The 22,271-nt window shown below is 47.6% G+C and overlaps 1 protein-coding gene across 1 annotated transcript in view; it reads left to right on the top strand.

Moving 5' to 3' along the window:
* The window catches only part of LOC144479463 (receptor-type tyrosine-protein phosphatase delta-like), a 526,436-nt gene that overhangs the window by 270,720 nt on the left and 233,445 nt on the right, over positions 1–22,271 (top strand). The window contains exons 5-8 of the mRNA XM_078198154.1: positions 6,068–6,253; positions 7,750–7,758; positions 16,078–16,095; positions 21,694–21,804. Coding sequence (XP_078054280.1) covers positions 6,068–6,253; positions 7,750–7,758; positions 16,078–16,095; positions 21,694–21,804 — 324 coding nt within the window. The remainder of the gene's footprint in view (positions 1–6,067; positions 6,254–7,749; positions 7,759–16,077; positions 16,096–21,693; positions 21,805–22,271) is intronic.

Here is a 22,271-nt window from a genome sequence, read left to right on the forward strand (position 1 = left end):
ATATTTATATCGCATCTTTCACATAGTAAAACAGTCCAAAGATGTGCGGGTTAGGTTGATTGGACATGCTAAAAATTGCCCTTAGTGTCCTGAGATGCATAGGTTAGAGGGATTAGTGGGTAAATATGTAGGGATATGGGGGTAGGGCCTGGGTGGGATTGTGGTCGGTGCAGACACGATGGGCCGAATGGCCTCTTTCTGTACTGTAGGGTTTCTATGATCCCAAGGTGTTTCACAAGAGTGTTACCGACTAAGGGAAAGGAGCTATTGGGAGAGATGACTGCACGCTTGGTCAAAGAGGGTTTTACAGAATGAATTACTGAGGGACAAAGAGGCAGGGAGGTTTTGGAAGGAAATTCCTGAGCTCAAGACGCAGACACAAACTACTCTTTCCCTTCTCCAACCACACAGCCAAAATGGGAAGGCGAAAGACATTGCGGTTGGTGGAGGGGAGGCGGGGGGGAATTTTCGCACCCTCCCCCCCTCCCCACCCCACCCTCCCCTGGCAGTGGGTTTTCCAGCGGCAGAATCGATTCACCAATGACAGACACAAACCACTCGCTCTCATCTCCAACCATGCAGCCGACAGGATTTGCCAGTCGTTGCTGATGTCTCTGGCATTTTGCCTGGCTCCTCTGTCATGCCACCGGGAACTCACTGAAGGTGTCGCCTTCAGCGGGACCAGAAGATCCTGCTGGCGGGGGGAAGGGGTTGAAAGTCCCACCACTAATGTTAGGGAATCCTGTGCAGGGGAGATGTGAGAGGGCCTTGCTGTGTCACTCTGTGTCACAATCAGCCAGTAATCCATTAAGCTGTTTCACCATCTCTGTATACAAGGTATTGATCTCGTAAGCGCTGAATTGATGAGAACTTGTAACTGATCTGTGTCACTGTCAAAATGAGAAGCTGTGTTTGCGGAGGAGGGCTGATTCACCACACACCCAGCCAGATGCACACGGCTTACATCTCCTGTTTAACCTTCTGACACCTGATATTCTTCTGACTTAGAGTCATAGAGGTTTACAGCATGGAAACAGGCCCTTCGGCCCAACTTGTCCATGCCACCCTTTTGACTTAGCAATGCTGTTCCCATAGAAATTATGGGATGAGGAAATGGCAGGAAAAGATAGTGAGTGCACTTTGTGAGTCCGGTACCATCACACATGTGGGGAAATCTTTATTATTTCTCTTCTTATTCTGTCTATTCCAACTGAAGATCAGACAGATCTTCTGAGGTGCTCAGCCTGAGCTGGCAAGCCAAGCAACCCACGCCATATTGAGATGGTCACAGCCGAGTTGGACTGGTGATAGAATCATAGAATCCCTACACTGCAGAAGGAGGCCTTTTGGCCCATCGAGTCTGCACCGACTACAATTCCACCCAGGCCCCATCCCCATTTACCCAAACTCGTCCCGCTGACACTATGGGGCAATTTAGCATAGCCAATCCACGTAACCCGCACATCGTTGGACTGTGGGAGGAAACCGGAGCATCCGGAGGAAACCCACGCAGACACGGGGAGAATGTGCAAACTCCACACACACAGTGACCCAAGCCAGGAATCGAACCTGGGTCCCTGAAGCTGTGCGACAGCAGTGCCAACCACTGTGCCGCCCTAGAGTGCAGAAAGAGGCCATGTGGTTCATTGAATCTGCACCGTCTCTCCAAAAGAGCACTCTACCCAGGCCCTCCTCCCTACCCTATCCTCATAACCCGGCACATTTAGCATGGCCAACCCACCTACCCTACACATCTTTGGATACTAAAGCATAACTTAACATGGCCAATCCACCTAACCTGCACATTTTTGGACACTCGCCAGAATGCTTGACACTCGCTTACCAAAGCGATTCTTCTATGGAGAGTTAGAGTCTGGGTCAGTCAAAGGAAGTGTTACGAGGCACTCCGAAGTCTTTGTTTAGGAATTTTGATATCGACTTTGCTGCCTGGGAGGTTCTTGGGCTGAATCAGTACACCTGGCACAATCAAATAAAAATGTGTGGAGCCTTTGAAAGCAACTTAAGAGGAAGAGAGAAAGTGCTGCAGACGCAGACACAAACCACTCACTCTCATCTCCAACCATGCAGCCAAAGTGAGAAGATGAAAGACATTATGTAAGGGAACCAAAGCAGGCCAGGGGAAAGGGCCTTGCTGTGTCACTGCCACAGTCACAGGAGAGGAAATCCCAAGCCAACGACAAATCCAAAACCTAATTGTCAGCGGTTTCTTGTCCATTTGTAGCCAAACTTACCAGGTGCAGATTGACTTTGGTAGTCACCTACACACCCACTGGAACCCTATCAAACACCCCAGATAATGAACCCCAGGAAGGACGAGCCGGGAAGGATGAATTGCCACTCTCTCCCTGTGTCTTTTCTGTGCTTTCTTTGATATTTAGAAATTCTTTTTGACATTCGACATATTAATATTTACTGTGCATGTGTCCATAGTTAGAAAGCCACTAAATTACTGGACACTATTTGCTGAAATCAGTGATAGACATTTTGAGCTTATTGTGCGTGTGTATGTGTGTGTGTGTCTGTGTGTGTGTCTGTGTGTGTGTGTCTGTGTGTGTGTGTCTGTGTGTGTGTCTGTGTGTGTGTGTCTGTGTGTGTGTGTCTGTGTGTGTGTGTCTGTGTCTGCGTGTGTGTCTGTGTGTCTATGTGTGTCTGTGTGTGTCTGTCTGTGTGTGTGTCTGTGTGTCTGTCTCTTACACACCCTCTCCAGCTGGCTCTATCTGTATTTTCTGCATACCTCTCTCTCGCCTGTTTTTGCCTGGCTCTGTTTTTTCTCTGTCTGCGTGTGGTTGTACCTGTTTCTTTCATGTTCCTGATCACTCTCTGCAGTATCTGTCTATTTCTATCCCTATTTGTCAAACATTGCCCATTTATTTTTCTGTTTATTGCTCTTCCTAATTCTTTCTCTATATCCACTGATCTGTTTTCTCTCTATTTATTTCCCTCTCTCTTTCGCTCTGTTTATTTCTAGTTCGCACTCTGTAACAGTTTCACTCTCAATTTAGTTTTCTCTTTATTCCTCTCTCTATTTCCCTATTTATTCCTTGTTCCTGATTTCTCTCTATTTCTCTCACAAGTTATTTTTTTCTATTTATTTCTCTCTATGTATTCCCTCTCTGTCTGTTTATTTCACTGTTTATTTTACTCCCTATTTCGCTCTCTGTTTATTTATTTCTATTTAGTTTTATCTCTCTCTGCCTCTATCGCTTTCTCTCCAGCATTACCGCCTTCTTAGTTCTTTTCTAATTAAACAGAAAAATGGTAATCTTATTTCCATGTAGATGTTTCACTCTGGGAACTGGCCATTAATTAAATATGTGGGTTTGAGACAGCTTCTGGGAACAGTCAGCTGGGTGAATCAGTCCTACTTCCATCCTGGATGATTTTGAATTAGGTATTTGCATATTCTCATGCAGGCACTAATTTCTGCGATGTGACAGAGGAGCGGATTATGAAGTTAAATAGGTTCTGCTGAGAGGAATGTGTGTTATTACGACCTGCTCTAATTGATGGCATGTCAGGCTGCTCTTTGAAAGATTTACCAACTTCTTTTGGGATGAGCTTTATTCAAGATTTTTGTTTTAACGCGCAAATGAAAACTGCCTTAAATGGACAGTAAATAGAATCCAAAGCACACGCCAGTTCCCAGTCAGAAGTGGTGCATTCGTTAACCTGCTGCTCTTCAGCTTGCCCTGTGGGGAGAGGTGAGCAAGCAGAAACTGTCCACTTCTCTCTGGCTCAGGCTGGGCAGGAACGATTAGATCTAGCACGGAAGTAACTGTGTATCACGTAACTCTTGTACCTCAGGATAGCTCATGGATTTGCACACTGTGGAAAGCAGCTCTGTGACTAGAAAGCAGAACAAGAGCAGCTATTTCAAGTTGCAGCAGGAAGGAAGGGAAGGATGTCAGTTGGGCCCAGGATTTCATCAGAAGATTGTTGACTTTTATCCAGATGCCCGGAAACAATCCGTGAATCATAGAATCCCTACAGTGCAGAAAGAGGCCATTCGGCCCATTGAGACTGCACCAACCACAATCCCACCCAAGCCCTATCCCCATAGCCCCATGTATTTACCCCACTAATCTCCCTGACACTAAGGGACAATTTAGCACGGCCAATCAACCTAACCCGCACATCTTTGGAATGTGGGAGGAAACCAGAGCACCTGGAGGAAACCCATGCAGATACGCATTTTATCGTCTTGGCTTCTGACTGACACTGCTCTACCTTAACCCCATGTTAAACCCAGCTTTCTATTAATTTGCAAATATCTCAAGTTGCTGATACTTGGGATCCTGTTTTTGGATTTATCCAGCAATGCCACCTCTGACACCTTTGAGCTCTACCACCTGGAAGGACCAGGGCAACAGGGGCATGTGAACACCACCATCGGCAAGTTCCCCTTCAAGATGCACACAATCCTGACTTCGAACTATATCATCGTTCCTTCACCATCACTTGATCAAAATCCTGGAACTCCCTCCCTAATGGCACTATGGGCGGCACAGTGGGTTAGCACTGCTACCAGGTTCGATTCCAGCTTCGGGTCACTGTCTGTGTGGAGCTTGTACATTCTCCCCGTGTCTGTGTGGGTTTCCTCTGGGTGCTCTGGTTTCCTCCCACATTCCAAAGATGTGCGGGTTAGGTTGATTGGCCATGCTAAATTGCCCTTTAGTGTTAGGGAGATTAGTGGGGTAAATACATGGGGTTTACGGGATAGGGCCTGGGTGGGGTTGTTGTCGGTGCAGGCTCGATGGGCTGAATGGCCTCCTTCTGCACTGTAGGGATTCTATGATACCACCACCTCATCGAAGGCAATTTGTGATGGGTAATAAATGCTGGACTAGCCAGCAGTCCCTATATATCAGGAATAAATTAAAAAAAACCTTTCCCCAAAAATACTGACTTTCCATTCCTCGAGGGACACTATTATTGACCTTCATAAGAAGAATGCCTGCTGCTGATTGATGTCAAGCAATGTCTTTCAGGAAATATGATTGTGTGGATGTCACACAAGGACAGAGACAGGCTCAGCCACGCTGGTCCTATATTTGAATACCAACCCCGCCATGCATTCTGACGAGGGTCACATCTGAGTAGTAATCACTGAGAGAAAGTATGTAAGGTTAAAAGCACCAGTGGAACTAGATAGGAAAAGAATGGACGGGGAAGGGAAGCTGTGGAAGAGATAACACTTAAAACATACAAGGGAATGAAAGGAAATTCTTCCTCCAAAATACTGGCCGGAATTTCCCGGTCATTCTTGCTGGTGGAATCTTCCAGTCCCGCCGACAACCAACAGCCACCTTCCACCGCGGAAAATGCTGTGGGGAAAATCCCACCACTATCTTTTTCCATTTCTCAGCTCACTGTTACTTACTGCACCATTCTGACCAATTGCAGTGGATCTGTACAGAGTTCTACAGAATTCTTAAAGGCCAATTCTTCACAAAATGCGACCATTATAATGTTCAGAGCTTCTCTCGTCCATCGTAGAATCTATAAAATGCACACAGAACACCACAATAAATTCTCTTTCCATCCATTGTCTGGGGATCAGATGGAACTTGAGATTAGCTCTGAGAATGCCAATGTGGTTTTTCTGTCAAGGTTTGAGTTTAAGTTTATTTATTAATTTGTGTCACAAGTAGGCTTACATTAACACTGCAATGAAGTTACCTCACTGGATTTTGCAGTCTGCTGATGCCCTGCTACTACCATCCCGAGAGGCACTGGCTGGAATTTTACTGGCACGCCCACCCAAGGCTCGTAAGATTGCTCCCAAGGCCAACAGAGAATGCCGTTCTGCGAGCCTCGGGGTGGGTGAGCCGGTAAAATCCGGGCCACTGAGTCAGGGCTACTGATGTGGGGCCAACAAAACACCGAGTTCCACACCAGGGACAATCCCTCCATTAGTTCATGCTCCCCGTCTATCTGGTTTCAATGCAATTGAAGCTGAATGTATTCACGACATTGGGTGTTACTCCTCAGGCCCAATGTTTGGAGTTTTTCTAATCGCCTTTCCCTCTTCTCTTTCTGCTCACAGAGGACCAGCTGCCCTCCGGTTTCCCCAACATCGACATGGGCCCCCAGCTGAAGGTGGTGGAGCGCACCCGTACGGCGACCATGCTGTGCGCGGCCAGCGGCAATCCCGATCCCGAGATCACCTGGTTCAAGGACTTCCTGCCTGTCGACCCAAGCTCCAGTACACGCATCAAACAGTTGCGGTCAGGTAGGGGCTGGAAAAAGAACAAAATGTTACCAAAAGATGCAAAAAATGATTAATCTGCTTCTTTAGAGGAAAACATGGAACCAAAAGACCTTTGTTTAGCTGTTACTGCCTTTGATGTTTGTGACGTCCTCATAGCTTGTCATTCTGTCTGTCCGTCCTATGCATAGAGCTTTCTTTGATTCACACTGCACTGCTGTGACTGTATCTCCAGTTCCTTTCATTATATTCTTTGAAATGGCCCTTCCTCTCTGGGCCGACTCTGACCTCCATTTATTTTACTTAATGTTTATTTTTCTTCTTGTTTTTCTTTTCTCTCTCTTATTTTTACTTTTTGATTTTTTTTTCCATTTTGGGATTCCATTCTGTGACCAATGTGTCAAATTGAAAGTAATCTTTGGGACTGGGAAACTCTTATGAAGCTTTTTTCTTTGCCGTCCTTGCTGGTTGTGGTATGTGTAGGCGAGGAGGCGGCAGCCATTTTAACCCAGTGGAACCATTGGCAAAGGGAACAAGTTGTATCAAGAACTTCAGTGAACGTGGTACAAAACACAAAAGAGAAACTTGACCGGTCGAGTCCTTTAACTTGTATAATAAGTTTAAAATAAAACATCTTTTAAAAAAGGAACTAACGTTAAAATGTTATTCTAAACCTCACATCCTGCAGCCGCATTTACCAGTAATCTTTCACATGACTGACCTCCCCAAATGGTTCAAGAACCTCTGTTGCCATGGTTTTGAAATTTGACTTTAGCCACTCTATCCTTGCTATTTTGTGAATGTATGTTTATATTAATAATTAACGACTAACAATCATTTAAATAAGATAACGTTTTTCTAATGTGTTTGAACCTAATAGTAAAAGTCTAAAGCTTTTTTAATGTTACGTAACAATGACTATGTAGCTGATTAATGTCTTCTATAATGTTTTCTTTCTTTCTGTTTCTTAATCTTAAAGAATCCTTTGGTAAGTATTTGGCTTCGAAGCCTAATTCACAAAACCCTCTCCAGACTAATGTCACAACAAGCTTAAAATGCATGCTTGCATTTTACTAACTATTAAAAACAAAACCCCCGCTGGTCCTACCCAACTGACCTACACAAGACTGTTGTTGCTTTTAAACCCCATCAAACAATCCTGCCCATAACCTAGCAGCAGATTTTACCCCAGATCCTTTAAGAATTCTTCATCTTCCACCCTCTTGAACTCCACCAGTTTTCTGTATCCATTGTAGTCTTCCGGAGTTCCACATCTAACCCATGCAGAAACTCTCCTTAGTGGTCATGTCTTGGCTTAGGATCAACCATGCTCAACCGTAACAACCTTCTATGGATTGCTGTACCTGCTTTGGCACCGATCTGGGTTACTTAAGTTGCTGTTAACACCAGGCTTTAAATTGTTTAAAGTAAGCAAACAGCCACAGAGCCCGGGGGATGGATGCACATGAAGCCAACACGGAGCAGCATGGACTCAGATTTGACCCAGTCTGCTAAATCAGATACCTTCAGTTGGGATCCTACCAATGGGATGGTGAAGTTAATGTTGTTAGAGTTGGTAAGGTGCAGATGGGGGTTCCAGAGTTGAGATGCTACAAGATGCTAGCGGTGAGATGGTACAGTTGCAGGTTCTAGGGTTGAGGTGGTACAGGTGTGGTCTCAGAGTTGAGGTGGTACAGTTGCAAGTTCTGGAGTTGGAGTGGTGCAGTTAAGGGTCCCAGAGTTGAGGTGGTACAGTTGCGTATTCTGCATTTGGGTGGTGCAGTTGTGGGTCCCAGAGATGATGTGGTACAGTTGCGTGTTCTGCAGTTGGGGTGATGCAATTGGGGGTTCTAGAGTTGGGATGCTACAGTTGCAGGTCCCAGATTTGGGGTGGTGCAGCTGTGGGTTCTGGACTTGGGGTGGTGCAGATGTTGGTCCCAGAGTTGGGGTGATGAAGTTGGGGGTTCCAGAGTTGGTTTGGTGTAGTTGGGAGCTCTAGAGTTGGCTGGTGCAGTTTGGGGTTCTAGAGTTGGGATGATGCAGTTGGGGGCTCTTGAGTTAGGGTGGTGCAGTTGGGGTTCTAGAGTTGGGTGATGCAATTGGGGGTTCTCGAGCTGTGGTGATGCAGTTGGGGGTTCCAGAGTTGGGCTATGCCATTGGAGGTTCTAGAGTTGGGGTGTTGCAGTTGTGGGTTCTGGAGTTGGGATGGTGCAGATGTGAGTCCCAGAGTTGGGGTGATGAAGCTGGGGGTTCTAGAGTTGGTTTGGTGTGGTTGGGAGTTCTAGAGTTTGGGATGATGCAGTTTGGGGTTCTAGAATTTTGAATGATGCAGCCGGGGGTTCTAGAGTTGTGGTGATGCAGTTGGGGGTTCCTGAGTTGGGCTATGCCATTGGAGGTTCTAGAGTTGGGATGGTGCAGTTGGGCAGTGTGGTGGGCTGTAGCACCTTGACTGGTAAAAACAGCTAGTCTCCCACTCTTGATGTTTATCCAGTGAATCTCATTGGAGAGTGAAATACTGGGCAGCCAGGCTCCAAGCAAATTCACTCAGATGATTGAACAATATTCTCCCCTCCTTCCCCATCTTTCCATCGCGTGGTCAGGCTTAGCTCTGGTTACCCACAACCTAATGAAATTCAAGCTTGGGCTTTGCGATGGCCATGACTTTGAACTGGTCATCATTAGTGACAAATGATGTCGATCGCAGAGAATGGGCCTCAAGGTCAAGGGTCAGATATAATGGATGGTCTCTTGGGTGTCAGAAGGAGGCCTGAACCCAAATAATGAACCTTTACCTTTGGCAGAGGAGGGGTCTAAATTAAAGAGAAGGGGACGGAGCTGTGGGTAGAGTTGAAGGAAAGGGTCCGAAACTGGCAGACATGCCTTCCCTATTATAAGCTCATCAATAGCGAACAAGACATTAACTGAAGGTTCTTGTGAGCTCCTTGAGGCTGTGCTGCCCAAACCTTGCAAGCTGCTCCTTGAATTACTTATATTACTTTACAACCAATGAAGCACTTTTAAAGTGTAGTCACTGTTATAATATATTATAATACAGCGAGTCAAGAGATTATACCAGGCATTCATCAGTAAGAACACCATACTTTACAGTTCCCATTAATCACTGATCAGCCAGAGGGATAAGCATTTATATTAAGTGAAATCTATCCATCAATATTTTTAATAACTATGATATATTAAAATTAGTGCGTAGGTCATGCGTTCCCAATGAAAAATTCTATGTCAGTATTCCTCCTAAGGGGATTACTGTGTTCACAAGTCCACTGTAGTGGTGATGCTCCCTTTCTACACCAGTGGGACACATACTTAATAAGATTTCCAATATTAATCTGAGCACTGAACTGTGGCACGCTCCACAACAAACGACTGGAAATGCTTTGAGTGTCCAGCGTGCAGTAGCAGCCCTCCTATTACTGGTGGCGGTGTTGCGCAGGTCAGCCACCCCCATGCTTGGCGCTTGCACCATTCCTGCTTGACCCACTCTGGTCCGCTGCCCCTGAGTCTTCCCCTGGCTCTGTGCTCTCACTCACTGCCCCGACTTCCCGTTAACCAGGGTTGACCGCATTCTCTAAACCAAACTCGAGGTGGGAGGAGGGGGGGGTGGCGGTTAGCGACACTCACCCACACCATCTGAGGCCGTGGAACGCACTCTGGCACATTCCATAAAGTCCAGGTCCATCCGCTGCTCATTGGTCCAAGACAGTAAGAAGTTTAACAACACCAGGTTAAAGTCCAACAGGTTTATTTGGTAGCAAAAGCCACACAAGCTTTCGGAGCTGCAAGCCCCTTCTTCAAGTGAGTGGGAATTCCCACTCACCTGAAGAAGGGGCTTGCAGCTCCGAAAGCTTGTGTGGCTTTTGCTACCAAATAAACCTGTTGGACTTTAACCTGGTGTTGTTAAACTTCTCCCTGTGAAGGCCAGGAACTGACGATTGAAGCACCAAAGGGCTGCACTCACCAGTGGGGATCCGTGTTATTTTTAATACAGGTCTCCAACTAAAGAAATGAAAAATTCCCTTTGAGGGATCGCCCACTGAGGCAGCCGCTGTTTGAACTATAAAGATTTAAGTAACACGGTGTTCCTCAAATCTGCAGCCAGGAGGGGAATTTAACTTGCCCTTCTCCCTCCCGCTGCCCAGGGTGTTAATCTCCCCCCACCCCCCCACCGCTCTGAATGCCCAGCCTTATCCTGTGGCTCTCCTTCCTATCATGCAGTGCCCACCCCTTTGCCCACTCTCCCTCGTCCCATTGCCCTGGACGCACTCCTCGAACATTCAATCTCCTCCCTTGCGCTGACTGTGGAATTCCCTGTACCCATTTCGAAAGGCAGTTAATGAGGGAAAAAGGTTGGGGGTGGAGGTGGGGAGGGGGGAGGTGGTGGCGATGTTGTCAGAGCTGAGAGGGGTGGAAACATTCAGCTCCCTTTCACACAGAAACTTGGAAGACTGGTTGATCCTGGAGTCAAGAGGCAGGGCGACCAGTTATTTCTGTTCAGGACCTACTTGTTGCATTGGATGTGAAACTCCTTCCGTTGGGCAAAGCTTCTGTTAGATCATAAACCATGGAAACACCCTTAAAGGTATATTCTGACTGCCCTTTCCTCCCTACCTCCTCCTCCCTTTCAATTAATCATAGTTCCCAGTGCCCACACCATCACACATAGGTGCTCTCCTAATACCTAACAACCTGCTTTATTAACCGTAACTGTTCCCTAATAACCCTCACAGATTAACACCCCCACTCCCTTTAGAAGCTCAACACGGTTTCAGGCTGCAGTTTGGCACATTCTGAAATTGGTAGCAACTTTAAGTCCGACACTTTTGGAAAGGGATGGTTTCCCCTTTATTTATATATATATTTTACTTTACTTTGTTTTGTTTCGATGTTGAAGTTGGGTGTTGTGTTTCCTTTCTTGAAGTAGCAGGAAGTGGCATTAGTGTAGTATATAACATCCTGCATTTGACTAGCACCTCCTTGGGCAAATCTACTGGCCCATGGCGTATTGCTGTTCGGGCATTTTTGTGAACTTTAAAATAGACCCAAATGCCTTGGTGAGCCCACAGATGTGCCCCTGCCTGAGGAGTAAGTTGCTTGGAGTAATAAAATGGCTAGTTTTAATATTGGATGTTGTATCTGGATGTTTGAGAAGGATGGGATCAGGATTTGCGGTGATGTCTTTGAGGCCAAATGACTTGCTAGCCGTCACTGTCTAGATTCACTCCCCAGTGAGGCGGACAACTGGAACTATGATCGGCCCCTGTCCTTCTAAGAAAGAGAAGTTACCCAGGGAAGGAAAGACACACAACGGGTTGGTACAATGGGGGGGTGTGTTTGTCTCTGAGGTCGGGGCTGAGGCACAATGGGCAGAAACCCCTGACCTCGCCCGTGGCTGGCATTCTCCAGTGCCGCTGCAGAGACTGTGGCCCAGTGCCAAACATTTTCCGTCTTCGCTGGCAGCGGGACAGGAATGAACGAGATTGGAGAATCCCAGCCTACGTGGGGAGCAGAGGAGAAGGGAGTTTCATTCCGCATCTGACAGTGCAGCAACTGACATTGGATCGCTTGGTGCTGGTACTGTAAAAGGAATTTATTCTTTATCCCAGTGCTGACACCATGATGAGCATAAAAGCTAACTTTAAAAAAAAACTACTCTCAATATTTTTCCTGGCTTCATTTTGGGAGAAATTTGGTCGAGGCTGTCCTTGTGAAGAGAGGATGTGTTGTGTTTTGGAAATGAGACTCTTAATGTTCTTTAACTCAGATTAGAATTTCCATGTCATATTGTTTCAGAGAGACACATAGACTTGTGGTCGGTATAGGGGTGGGCGGAGAGGAAGCCTATACATCAGGAAGGTTATCCTTTGGGACATCCAGGGTACCCCACCCCATCCCCACTATAGTCTGCCAAATGACCACGGATCACTGGTGATCTTGGTCTTGAGCGACACACCATCCTGCCATTTGGGAAAGGGAAACTGGTGGGCAGTGGCATGGGCGGAAGAGAGGCTGTCGGTCTGCGAGACACACCCCAGTGAGTAGGCAGAGATCCATCCACCTTCCAAAATGGCTGCCGAGCAATCAAATTCCGTCACCCATTGGAACTCAGTATCCAAGACTCCAAGCGTTTGGATGTGCCGGATTTTAGGAATGTGGTAAAATGTTGCCTGAAATTGTGCCACTTCGCTGGTAGCCAGATGACCTGCCACCTTTTAAAGGAAGATTGTGCCACACTCTGAAAGAGGAGTCAAATTAAATGCCGTGACTCCTGAAAAATGGTTTTAAATATCCAACCGGAGCAATTTCGGAGTTGCCTAATTGGATTGTTTTGCATGGTAGCTGTTCATGACCCACTGGGGGAGGGGTGGATGGAGGCGGTGATGAGGAAGACCAGTGCTGGTCCCAGCTCACAGTATTTGAATATACATCAAACTAGGGTAAATGTGGGACAGTTACAGGACAGAGATGGCTATTCAGTCCATCAAGCCTATGCCAGCCCTTTAAAAATGGCTGTTCAGTTAGTTCTGTTGCCCTGCACGTTTCCCTATAACCTCACCACTCCAGGAACTTAACTCGCCTGCTTTTCAACCCCCCGGTCTTTTGACACATTACCAGGTCTATTTGGGTGAGCTGTGTTGTAGTTAGAGTGAGGGTACATATGTGGTAGTCTGCCCCAGGCTGAGCCTTGGGGTGCACACACGATCCAGATTCATGCTGGAATGAATCTTTAGGCTCATTCTCATTACGCATACAGCTGAAAATTCAGTGGACTGCTTTTGGAGCCTTTACAAGCAGAAGGCTTAGTTAGTTAAAAGGTGGCACAGTGGTTAACACTGCTGCCTCACAGTGCAAGGCACCTGGGTTCGATTCCAGCCTCGGGTGACTGTCTGTGTGGAGTTTGCACGTTCTCCCCATGTCTGCGTGGGTTTCCTCCGGGTGCTCCAAAGATCTGCGGATAAGGTGGATTGGCCATGCTAAATTGACCCTTAGTGTCAGGGGGACTCGCAGGATAAATACATGGGGTGACAGGGATAGGATCTGGATGGGATGGTTGTCGGTGCAGGCTCGGTGGGCCAAATGGCCTCCTTCTGTACTATAGAGATTCTCTGATTCTACACTGTCAATCACAGATGCCAAAATTGGGATTGCACAAGTGTAGGCTCCCAGCGCAAGGTTGAAAGTGCGCAGGAATCGGAAGACCTCTGAAAAACAAGGAAGGAGATCCGAGTCCTGTTTGTCAGCTGAGGTTTGCTGACTCTGGTTGCATGTGTTCCTGGGGCTTTCATCACATGACCTCTTCCCTCCAAGTACCCTGCCCCCACACCATCGCCATTGGCCACTCAAGTTGACCAACTTCCGGCTTTCCCATGCCGGTTAGAAACCAAAGTAGCTCTTCATTACCCAATCGGATGATCCTTGACTGTGAAGCAAACAACTTTTTTGCTTCCCATCTCCAATATTCTTTTAACTAATAATCACAATTTTTAAAGAAATATACTGCTATGGTTTTTCTCCAGGGTTGCTCACATCCTACTGCAGCTCCATTAGATTAAGCAACAGCCAAGAAACTGCGATGAAACTTGTGTTGGAAATGGGCTGACATTCAACCAAAAGAATTCAAATAGATCACACATGTGGGCCGAAATTTTCCATCCTCGTTCGCGGCTGGGATTTTCCGGCCCCGCTGGCAGTTAATGGAGTTTTGGCTGGAAAGCCAAATTTTCCAGTCTCGCCCTCAACAGGCCCCAACACAGAGGAGATCAGAGATTCCCGCCCTTGGTAGACGTTGAGGCCCACGGCAAGTTGTACCATGCAACCAAAGTAGTCAGCTGAGTGGCAAAAAGACACAGGTTTGTCCTTACTTTTTCCCTGCCTGGGGCGGGAATGTATGGACCCTCTGGCGATGGGATGGGGGGGGGGTGGTGTCCCGAATGTGTGGTGAGCTGTTAAGTGGTCTGTTGACTTTGATGGCACAGTGGCACAGTGGTTAGCACTGCTGCCTCACACACCAGGGACCCGGGTTCGATTCCCAGCTTGGGTCACTATTTGTGCAGAGTTTGCACGTTCTCCCCGTGTTTGCATGGGTTTCCTCTGGGTGCTCCAGTTTCCTCCCATCGTCCGAAAGATATGCGAGTTAGGTTGATTGGCCATGCTAAATTCCTCCTTAGTGTCAGGGGGATTAGGAGGGTAAACATGTGGGGTTATGGGGATAGGGCCTGGGTGGGATTGTTGTCAGTGCAGACTCGATGGGCTGAATGGCCTCCTTCTGCACTGTAGGGATTCTATGAAAATCTATGAAATGATCCCGCCGGCCGCATAGGCCTTAAAATCCTGTCCCAAAATGGAGACCTGCCGCTTCCCTCACATACCCAAGGGGGGGGAGGGGTGGTGGTTTGCCCTGTGTCTCTTCCATCTCTCTCTGGCACCTAGTTTCTGAGTGACATTGGTGGTAACCTAAGACCCGAATCACACGGATCGCCAAGCAACCCTCCCTCCATCTTCTGTACCCCCTGATAATTCTGTCCCATTCTCAATGGGCCCAAACAGGCTCAGCTACATTGACCATCCACCTTTCCTGCCCACTCCCTGCACCCCCTAAACCCCACTTTGACGCACAGTAAAGGATGCTCACTGAGACAATCACCAGTAATTGGTGCACGGACTGAATGCCAGACTGAGTGAGCCTTCCGGCCAGATGGGGCAAAATGGCTTCGGTCAGTTGAAAGGGAGAAATTCAGTACCTGACCCGATTCTGGAACCTTGTACTGCTGTGCATCCCCTCTGGTACAGACCAGGCCGAGTGTCTCACACCAGCCAGCTGTGTTGCACCCTAGGCCCCTGCCCACTTAAACGAGGAGGTGGCATGGTGGCACAGTGGTTAGCACTGCTGCCTCATAGCACCAGGGACCCAGGTTCGATTCTGGCCTTGGGTCACTGTCTGTGTGGAATTTGCACGTTCTCCCCGTCTCTGCGTGGGTTTCCTCCAGGTGTTGCGGTTTCCTCTCACAGTTCAAAGATGTCCTTACTATTCCAAGATGTGTGGGTTAGGGGGGATTGGCCAGGCTAAATTGCCCCTTAGTTTCCCAAGATTAAGTTTAAGTTTTATTAGTGTCACAAGTAGGCTTACATTAACACTGCAATGAAGTTACTGTGAAAATCCCCTAGTCGCCACACTCCAGTGCCTGTTCGGGTACACCGAGGGAGAATTTAGCATGGCCAATGCACCGAAACCAGCATGTCTTTCAGTAGGTGTGTAGATGTGTAGGTTGGCAGGATTTGCAGGACCTGGATAGGATGCTCTTCCAGAGAGTCGGTGCAGACTCGATGGGCCGGGTGGCCTTCTTCTGCACTGTAGGGGATTCCATGAAATCTAATTCTATGAGTCTAATGCCCTTTAGGGATGGAAATCTGCCATCCTTACCTGGTCTGGCCTACATGTGACTCCAGACCGACAGCAATGTGGTTGACTCTCAACTGCAACTAAGGGATGGGTAGTAAATGCTGGCCAGCCAGCGACGCCCATGTCCCACAAAAAAAAAACCCCGGGCAACAGTTACCATGAACGTCTCTGTGGGCAACTGCGGACCGAGCTTTGGGGGCCGCATTGCAATGGAAACGGGAAGCTCCGCCTTCCCCTCGAATGTGGCACCTGCCCCGACAGGGCAGTCTTCCTTTAATCGGAGGTCCACCAGCAGGTTCAAAAGAGTGAAGTGTTTATACGTCTGAAATCTTATCTTCTAAAATCTGCTTCTGCTGCAAAAAGCCCGTGGCCTGTCTTCTTCAACTAACGGTTCTTCTTTTTAATCTTATTTGCATTCATATTATCCTCGCAGGTGGTACTCCGATACGAGGTAAGAATGATGGAAGTCGGTGAACTTTCACCTTTTCTTTTAATTTTCTTTTTGTTTTGGTTACTTTTCCTTTTCATTTTCTTTCTGATCGTTTCATTTTTTTTAAAAGATTTTTTTGTTTAAGTTTATGTCTGGTATTTTGTCGCAGTCCGTCCTTTGTGTTTTTTTTTTAAAGACTTATATTAAATTGAGCAAGATTTCTCTCTATTCGATATGCTTTAGCTGAAAGCATATCGTAGCTTTGTGTGTCATGAAGTCAGTCACAGCTCCATATTTGTCTCTCAGTGTCTGCCCACCACCCCCCCCAACACCCCACAAGAAAGCTTCTCTCTCTCTCTCCTTTTAATTTTTAAGCCACGTCATTTATCGAATTAATTTATTCCTTTTGGAGGACCTTGCATTGAGGGCCCTCGACCCAGGTGGCTCCGGCCTTCCCACGGAACCAGCTGACGGAACAACTTTTTTTTTTTGGCAGCGGTCGTAATTGTTTAAAATTGTAGACCTCCCCTCGCGGAAGACGAGGCGACCCGTGCTCCGGAGGGAAGCGCTTCAGATCTCTGTGTGGCTTCGCGTCGAGACGGGGCACTCACTTGACGATGCCGTCGCTGAAATGATTTGTGTACCCAGCAGCCTTGTCGATAAAAAGAAAAATAAATTATGTTTTTGGCGTGCTCTTTAAATGATTTTTTTAAACTGAATCCAGCGATGTGAAGGTCTTTGCTTTGTATATTAACAAGGTGGCAGAATCTATCTTTGTTTATAATGTCAATAACTCACGTACTGTAGATTATTTCAATGTTAGATACGTATGTTAATGTGTTTCAATGTCTGCAGAAGCAGCCTTGCACTCTGATTTCACTGTTGCATTTTTCAAAAGAAAGCTAACCCTCAAAAGTGTCCCTGTCTACCCAGTTCTATCACTGCCTAATCTTCAGACGGCTGCTGCAAGGTGAACTGGTTTGTGAAAGTGGGGTAAGGGCCAGGCTCAGCAATAATGTTCCTCATGATCAAAGTGCTCATGCACGAACAGGCCACAGAGAGCAAATGGCATCCCTGGGACAGTGCCCCAGTCCAAATCCACACTCTTTTGGGGTGAGGGGGTGCCACGGAGAAAGAATGAGTCAGTGCGTCGGAGGTGAGACTGAACTTGCTGCTTCCTCAGTTTAATTCCTGAAATCTGGGCTAGCCCGGAGATGCTATTTCTTGTTGGCTCCTGCAGCCTTCATCCACAACCTCTGCCACCATTACTGCAGAAACATATCGACCTCCAACCCAAGAGGATCACCTCGCGCCAGAACTCACGATTGTACATCACCTCTCTTTGATGAGAGTGTCAATCCTTTCCTGTGGGGAGCAACCTTAGAAAGATTCTCCATGTTGTTCTTTGGAAATCCACGTAATTCTTGAGAGTTAGTGTGATGCGTTTATGGTATTCTGGATATCCATCCAGTGTGGATAAAACTGGGCAGCTAGTAGTTAGCAATGTGTGCTCTGATTCACGACCGATGCTGATAGAAAAGCACTTGCTGCCAATTTCTTAAGCTTCTTCGTCAAGCCATTGACTGTTGTAAACTTCTCATGGCTTGCATGCCGTGCAGATACAACGAGTCATTCTCTGCCTGGCCCCTGCGACTCTTGAAGGAGAGGGTCATAAGTCTTTGACTTGGCTGCAGCTGCACTCTTATTGACAAATTTTCAACGTTGAGCCACAGTGTGGTGGGACGATGGTTTGTACCCAAAGTTCACCATTATTCAGGCGACCCCAAATCACCTGAGGAAAGGAAGGAAAGAAGGTTGGGGGGGGGAATGGAGGAGGAAGGGATATCTGGGTAGGGAAGTGGGGGCTTTTTGGATACAGACTAAAAAACTGGGTCATTTTTTTTCCCAATGGGCTTTTGCCATTTTCGTAAACACACTCTGGGCGGGATTTTAGGGCCTCGCTTGGGCGAGACCGGAAATTTCCACCCGAGGTCCACAGAGATTTCCATCGTGGGACCCTCGCCCGCGCTGGTTCCGTGGCGGGTGAGGTGATAGAGTTCTGGCCTGTATTGACTGTTCATTGAGAGTGAAGCAAGGAATATCAAATAGTTGTACTTGGAGGGCATTATTGCAGAGTTTTGATCGGTATTTTATCGGTACAAGAGGATTTTGAATCATTTCAATGGATGCTTCATTACCATTGAGTCAAAATTAAGAGAAAATGATTTGTGGTTCATCTCGTCATCAAGAAGGTGGGCTCTCTCTATCCTTCTCGATTCGATGCCCCATTCTTAGTTCTCTCTCCTTATCCATATTGGGTGCTTTCTTTGCTCACAGAGGTGCCTGTTTCCTTGGGCAGAATTTTACCGTCCTCCACTGGTGCCTTCACGGGTGGAGAGGTCCAACGATTGGCCACTTTAACTATTGGCCACTTTAACTATTGGCCACTTTCCTCACAGTCTCAATTCTGAGGCTGGGGCGGGTGGAGTTCAGGGGCAGGAGGGGGATGCCCGTCAGGTCGCCCTATTTGGGTCTCGGGTCTTGGGAATTGGGGAGGGGTGGGGGGGGGGAGAAGAGGGGGAGGGGCGGGACATCCTATAAAGGCCTCCTTTTCACATGGACATAGCTCCCCCCCTCCCCACCCCCCAGCCCCAATGTCTGCCCCCTGTGGGTTCTGGCCTCTGCTAGGCTCTGACCGTTATTATGTTTATTCAGAGCAAGCCATTGAAAATCCCCAAACTGCAGGAATTGTTTGGCAACATTTCCTTGTGCTATAATTACACCAGCCCCCCAAATTCCAGAGCCTTTGTGTGAATGAGTTCCACTAATATGCCCATAACAATGCTGAAGGGTCTTCCCTGTGTATCGTAATGGCTACCAGGCCCACAATGGTGGGATCAGGATTGGATGCTCAGCCCATTAGCAAAGTGATCATCCCAGAATTCCTGACCAAGTGTGTCTGAATGACAGAGACCAGGCGGGGGTTGAGCCCTGGCCTTTATTGGCTAACAGATATGCGGGTTAGGTTGAATAGCCATGTTAAATTGCCCCTTCATGTCAGGGGAATACGTAGGGTAAATACTTGGGGTTAAGCGGATAGGGCTTGGGTGGGATTGTTGCCGGTGCAGGTTTGATGGGCCGAATGGCCTCCTTCTGCACTGTAGGGATTCTGTGTCAGACTGGGACGATACATCTAATCACAACGTCCCGGTGGAAAATTGGGGGGGGCAGGGGAAGGATCAACTCGGGTTCCACTCCAGAAAGATGATCAGGAGCTGTGCACACATGGACGCCAGGTGAGGCCAGGTTGGGTTTGACTGTGAGCCCCCTGCTTGTTTGAACAGTTTAGTCACAAGGCCTCAGTAATGAAGGGTGACCACTTGGGTAAATGCTGAGACCTAACAAGTGGGAATCCAGCAACCAGCATCACCCTGGGAAGAGAAGGGATGAAAACCGGAGAGGAAGTTCTAGATGTTCCTCACAAAGAAGCTTTGAAAAATATCTCATCTGCTATTTTTCATTTTAGGAACATAATCTGAGTAATAAATGTCACTGTTTCAGAGCTGGGATTGGAAAACCAGCAGCATCAAGGCCCAGACCCTCATTAAGGAATGAAGCCTGTGACCTCAGATGTGTTTTCTCCAGCTGTAAGATGCCCTTTACAGTGGCATTTGTACAAATAAATCACAAGAGAGTGGCCCAAGGCAATAAACCAGCTTGACATGAAATATGTCGGAGTGTGCGGGGCCAGGGTTCATAGCTGTTTGCTGCCAAGGCTACAATGGGCTGTGTAAGGGGGTGATCGTGTGAAGGTCTGAATATTCAATCAGAAATGACAAGGCCTGGAGCGGAGAACTAATATCTCATCCTGAGTGTATTAGATTTGGTTAGCTTTGTAAGTGCTGAAGTTTATTTGTACCCATTTCAATCTTCCCCTATGTAGGGTGATTTATTTTGAATGTGGATCCCAAACAAATTTCCCAACTAATTAGAGTGTGCATGATTCAGACTTGAACAAGTGTATTCAATCTAATCCACATTCAGTGCCCATATTCCTCTTGCTAGTGACATGTCCATTTAGTATCATATTCCCATCGCCCTCCATCTCCCCTCGGATTTAATCATTTAAGGGCGGCACAGTGGCACCGTGGTTAGCACTGCTGCCTCACAGCTCCAAGGACCTGGGTTCAATTCCTAGCTTGAGTCACTGTCTGTGTGGAGTTTGCACATTCTCCCCGTGTCCACGTGGGTTTCCTCCGGGTGCTCTGGTTTCCTCCCACAGTTCAAAGATGTCTTTGCTATCCCAAGATGTGTAGGTTAGGTGCATAGGCTATGCTAAATTGCCACTTAGTGTCCCGGGATACGTGGGTTAGAGGGATCAGCGGGCTAAATATGTGGGATTACAGGGATAAGGCAAGGTGGGATTGTTGTAGGTGCAGACTCAATGGGCCGAATGGCCTCCTTCTGCACCATAGTGTTTCTATGAATCTATGAACTGTCAAGAGATTGTGGCAGTGTGATTGGCAGAATTTGCGGCAGTCAATACAGTTGGGTTAAAATGGGACTGAGAATATGCCAGGCTAGGTTAGTAGACAATGCCTCCTTGCAAAGGGTTACCGCTGAGTAAGAAGTAACTGGAGTCAGTGTTTGCTTTGAGAGCAGGCCGTAAAGATTCCTGCCCGCCAAGGTTGGAGCTGGTTGCATGATAAGATGCCCACACTAGTGGGCACATCTCTTAATGCCAGTGCAGTCACAGAGGGCGGAATTTTCCCATCCCGCCCGCCACGGGAATCGTAGCGGGCGGGACACGGACCATGCAAAGTTCCGTTGACCTCGGGCAGGATTTTTGGGCCCTGGGTGAGCATGGCCGGAAAATCTCGCCCAGGGAGTTTTCTGTTCCTTTCTGGAGCACCGAGCGAATCTGTGGATGATAACCTTAGCTGATCTCTGTTAAATGGACTGGCCCCGTTTAACAGGCATGCACTATATTTGTAACTGTGCCCTGTTGTGACTGCCGTGGCAGATGGTTCAGGGGCCAATTGGTGATCTTACTTCACACTATCTATCGGAACTTTAATCTATATCTTCTTTTACAAACTCAGTCATTGCTAACTGTTGCAATGACTTTGGGAGTCAGAGTGAGGTTAAAAGAATCACTTCCCACCTTCCTCTCTGCAGCACTAGAGCTGACCAGGCCGCACACATTGTTTGCTCTGCGTGTGGGCACCCTTGAGTTTTGCAGCACTGGTGACTGGCATTGACTGCCTTGGACAGGTAGGCAGAGTCTTCAGAGTGTCCCGGGGTGGGGGGAGGAGGAAGCTCCTCTGGAAAAACACCACATCTGAAAAGAGGTCCCCTGGCACTCCAGAAGAGATCCTGGAATAAGGACCCCACCTCTCCTCGTGCAACCTTGCCCCGAGCCTGCCAGCTGTTTATCTAGTGAGCGATACTTTGGGTGAACGGGTCTTGGGACAAATCAGCATTGGCAATCCAAACGGGGAGGAAGGTCAGTGGGGGAAGTGGGGGGGGGGGGGGGGGGGAAATGCAGCCAGTTCTGCATGCCGTGTGTAAGAGTTCCTGGGATTTTAATTCCCCCCGCTGCCGTTTGTCTCCTGACAGGTGCTCTGCAGATTGAGAACAGTGAAGAAACTGACCAGGGGAAATACGAGTGCGTGGCATCGAATAACGCTGGAGTGCGATACTCTCCTCCTGCTAATCTTTACGTGAGAGGTAGGGAGCGGCTGATTACTCAACACCCTCTCACTAAAGGGTGCTGGGTCTCTCGCACGACTTCTATGATCTTCTAGTTTCCTGAGTGTTTGTTTTCTATTAAAGCAGTTCAGCACAGGGGCGTATATTCTGGTTATGTTGGATTCTTATGTGAAAACTTCTGGGAAAATCCATCAGATCTCCTGGGAGGAATATCGTAGCCTTAATGGCAGGTAAAATTTGACGACGGGGGCTCAATGGGCCGAATGGCTTCCTCCTGCACTCAAGGGATTCTATGCAAAGCCTTTTTTTTTTGGAGCAGTTTGTGTCTGATGCTTGGCCCCACTTTCTGAAAAGGGTTTTGCTAAAACCGCATCTCCGGCCTATTCCTAGCGGTTTATGTGAAGTGACACGGGATGAGGGTTGCGGGGGAGTCCGGCAAGGACGTGCCCAATTCCTTAAAATCCCGAATCGCTTCCATCAAAATT

This window comes from Mustelus asterias, chromosome 26 (genome assembly GCF_964213995.1).
Source record: "Mustelus asterias chromosome 26, sMusAst1.hap1.1, whole genome shotgun sequence".
NCBI lineage: Eukaryota > Metazoa > Chordata > Chondrichthyes > Carcharhiniformes > Triakidae > Mustelus > Mustelus asterias.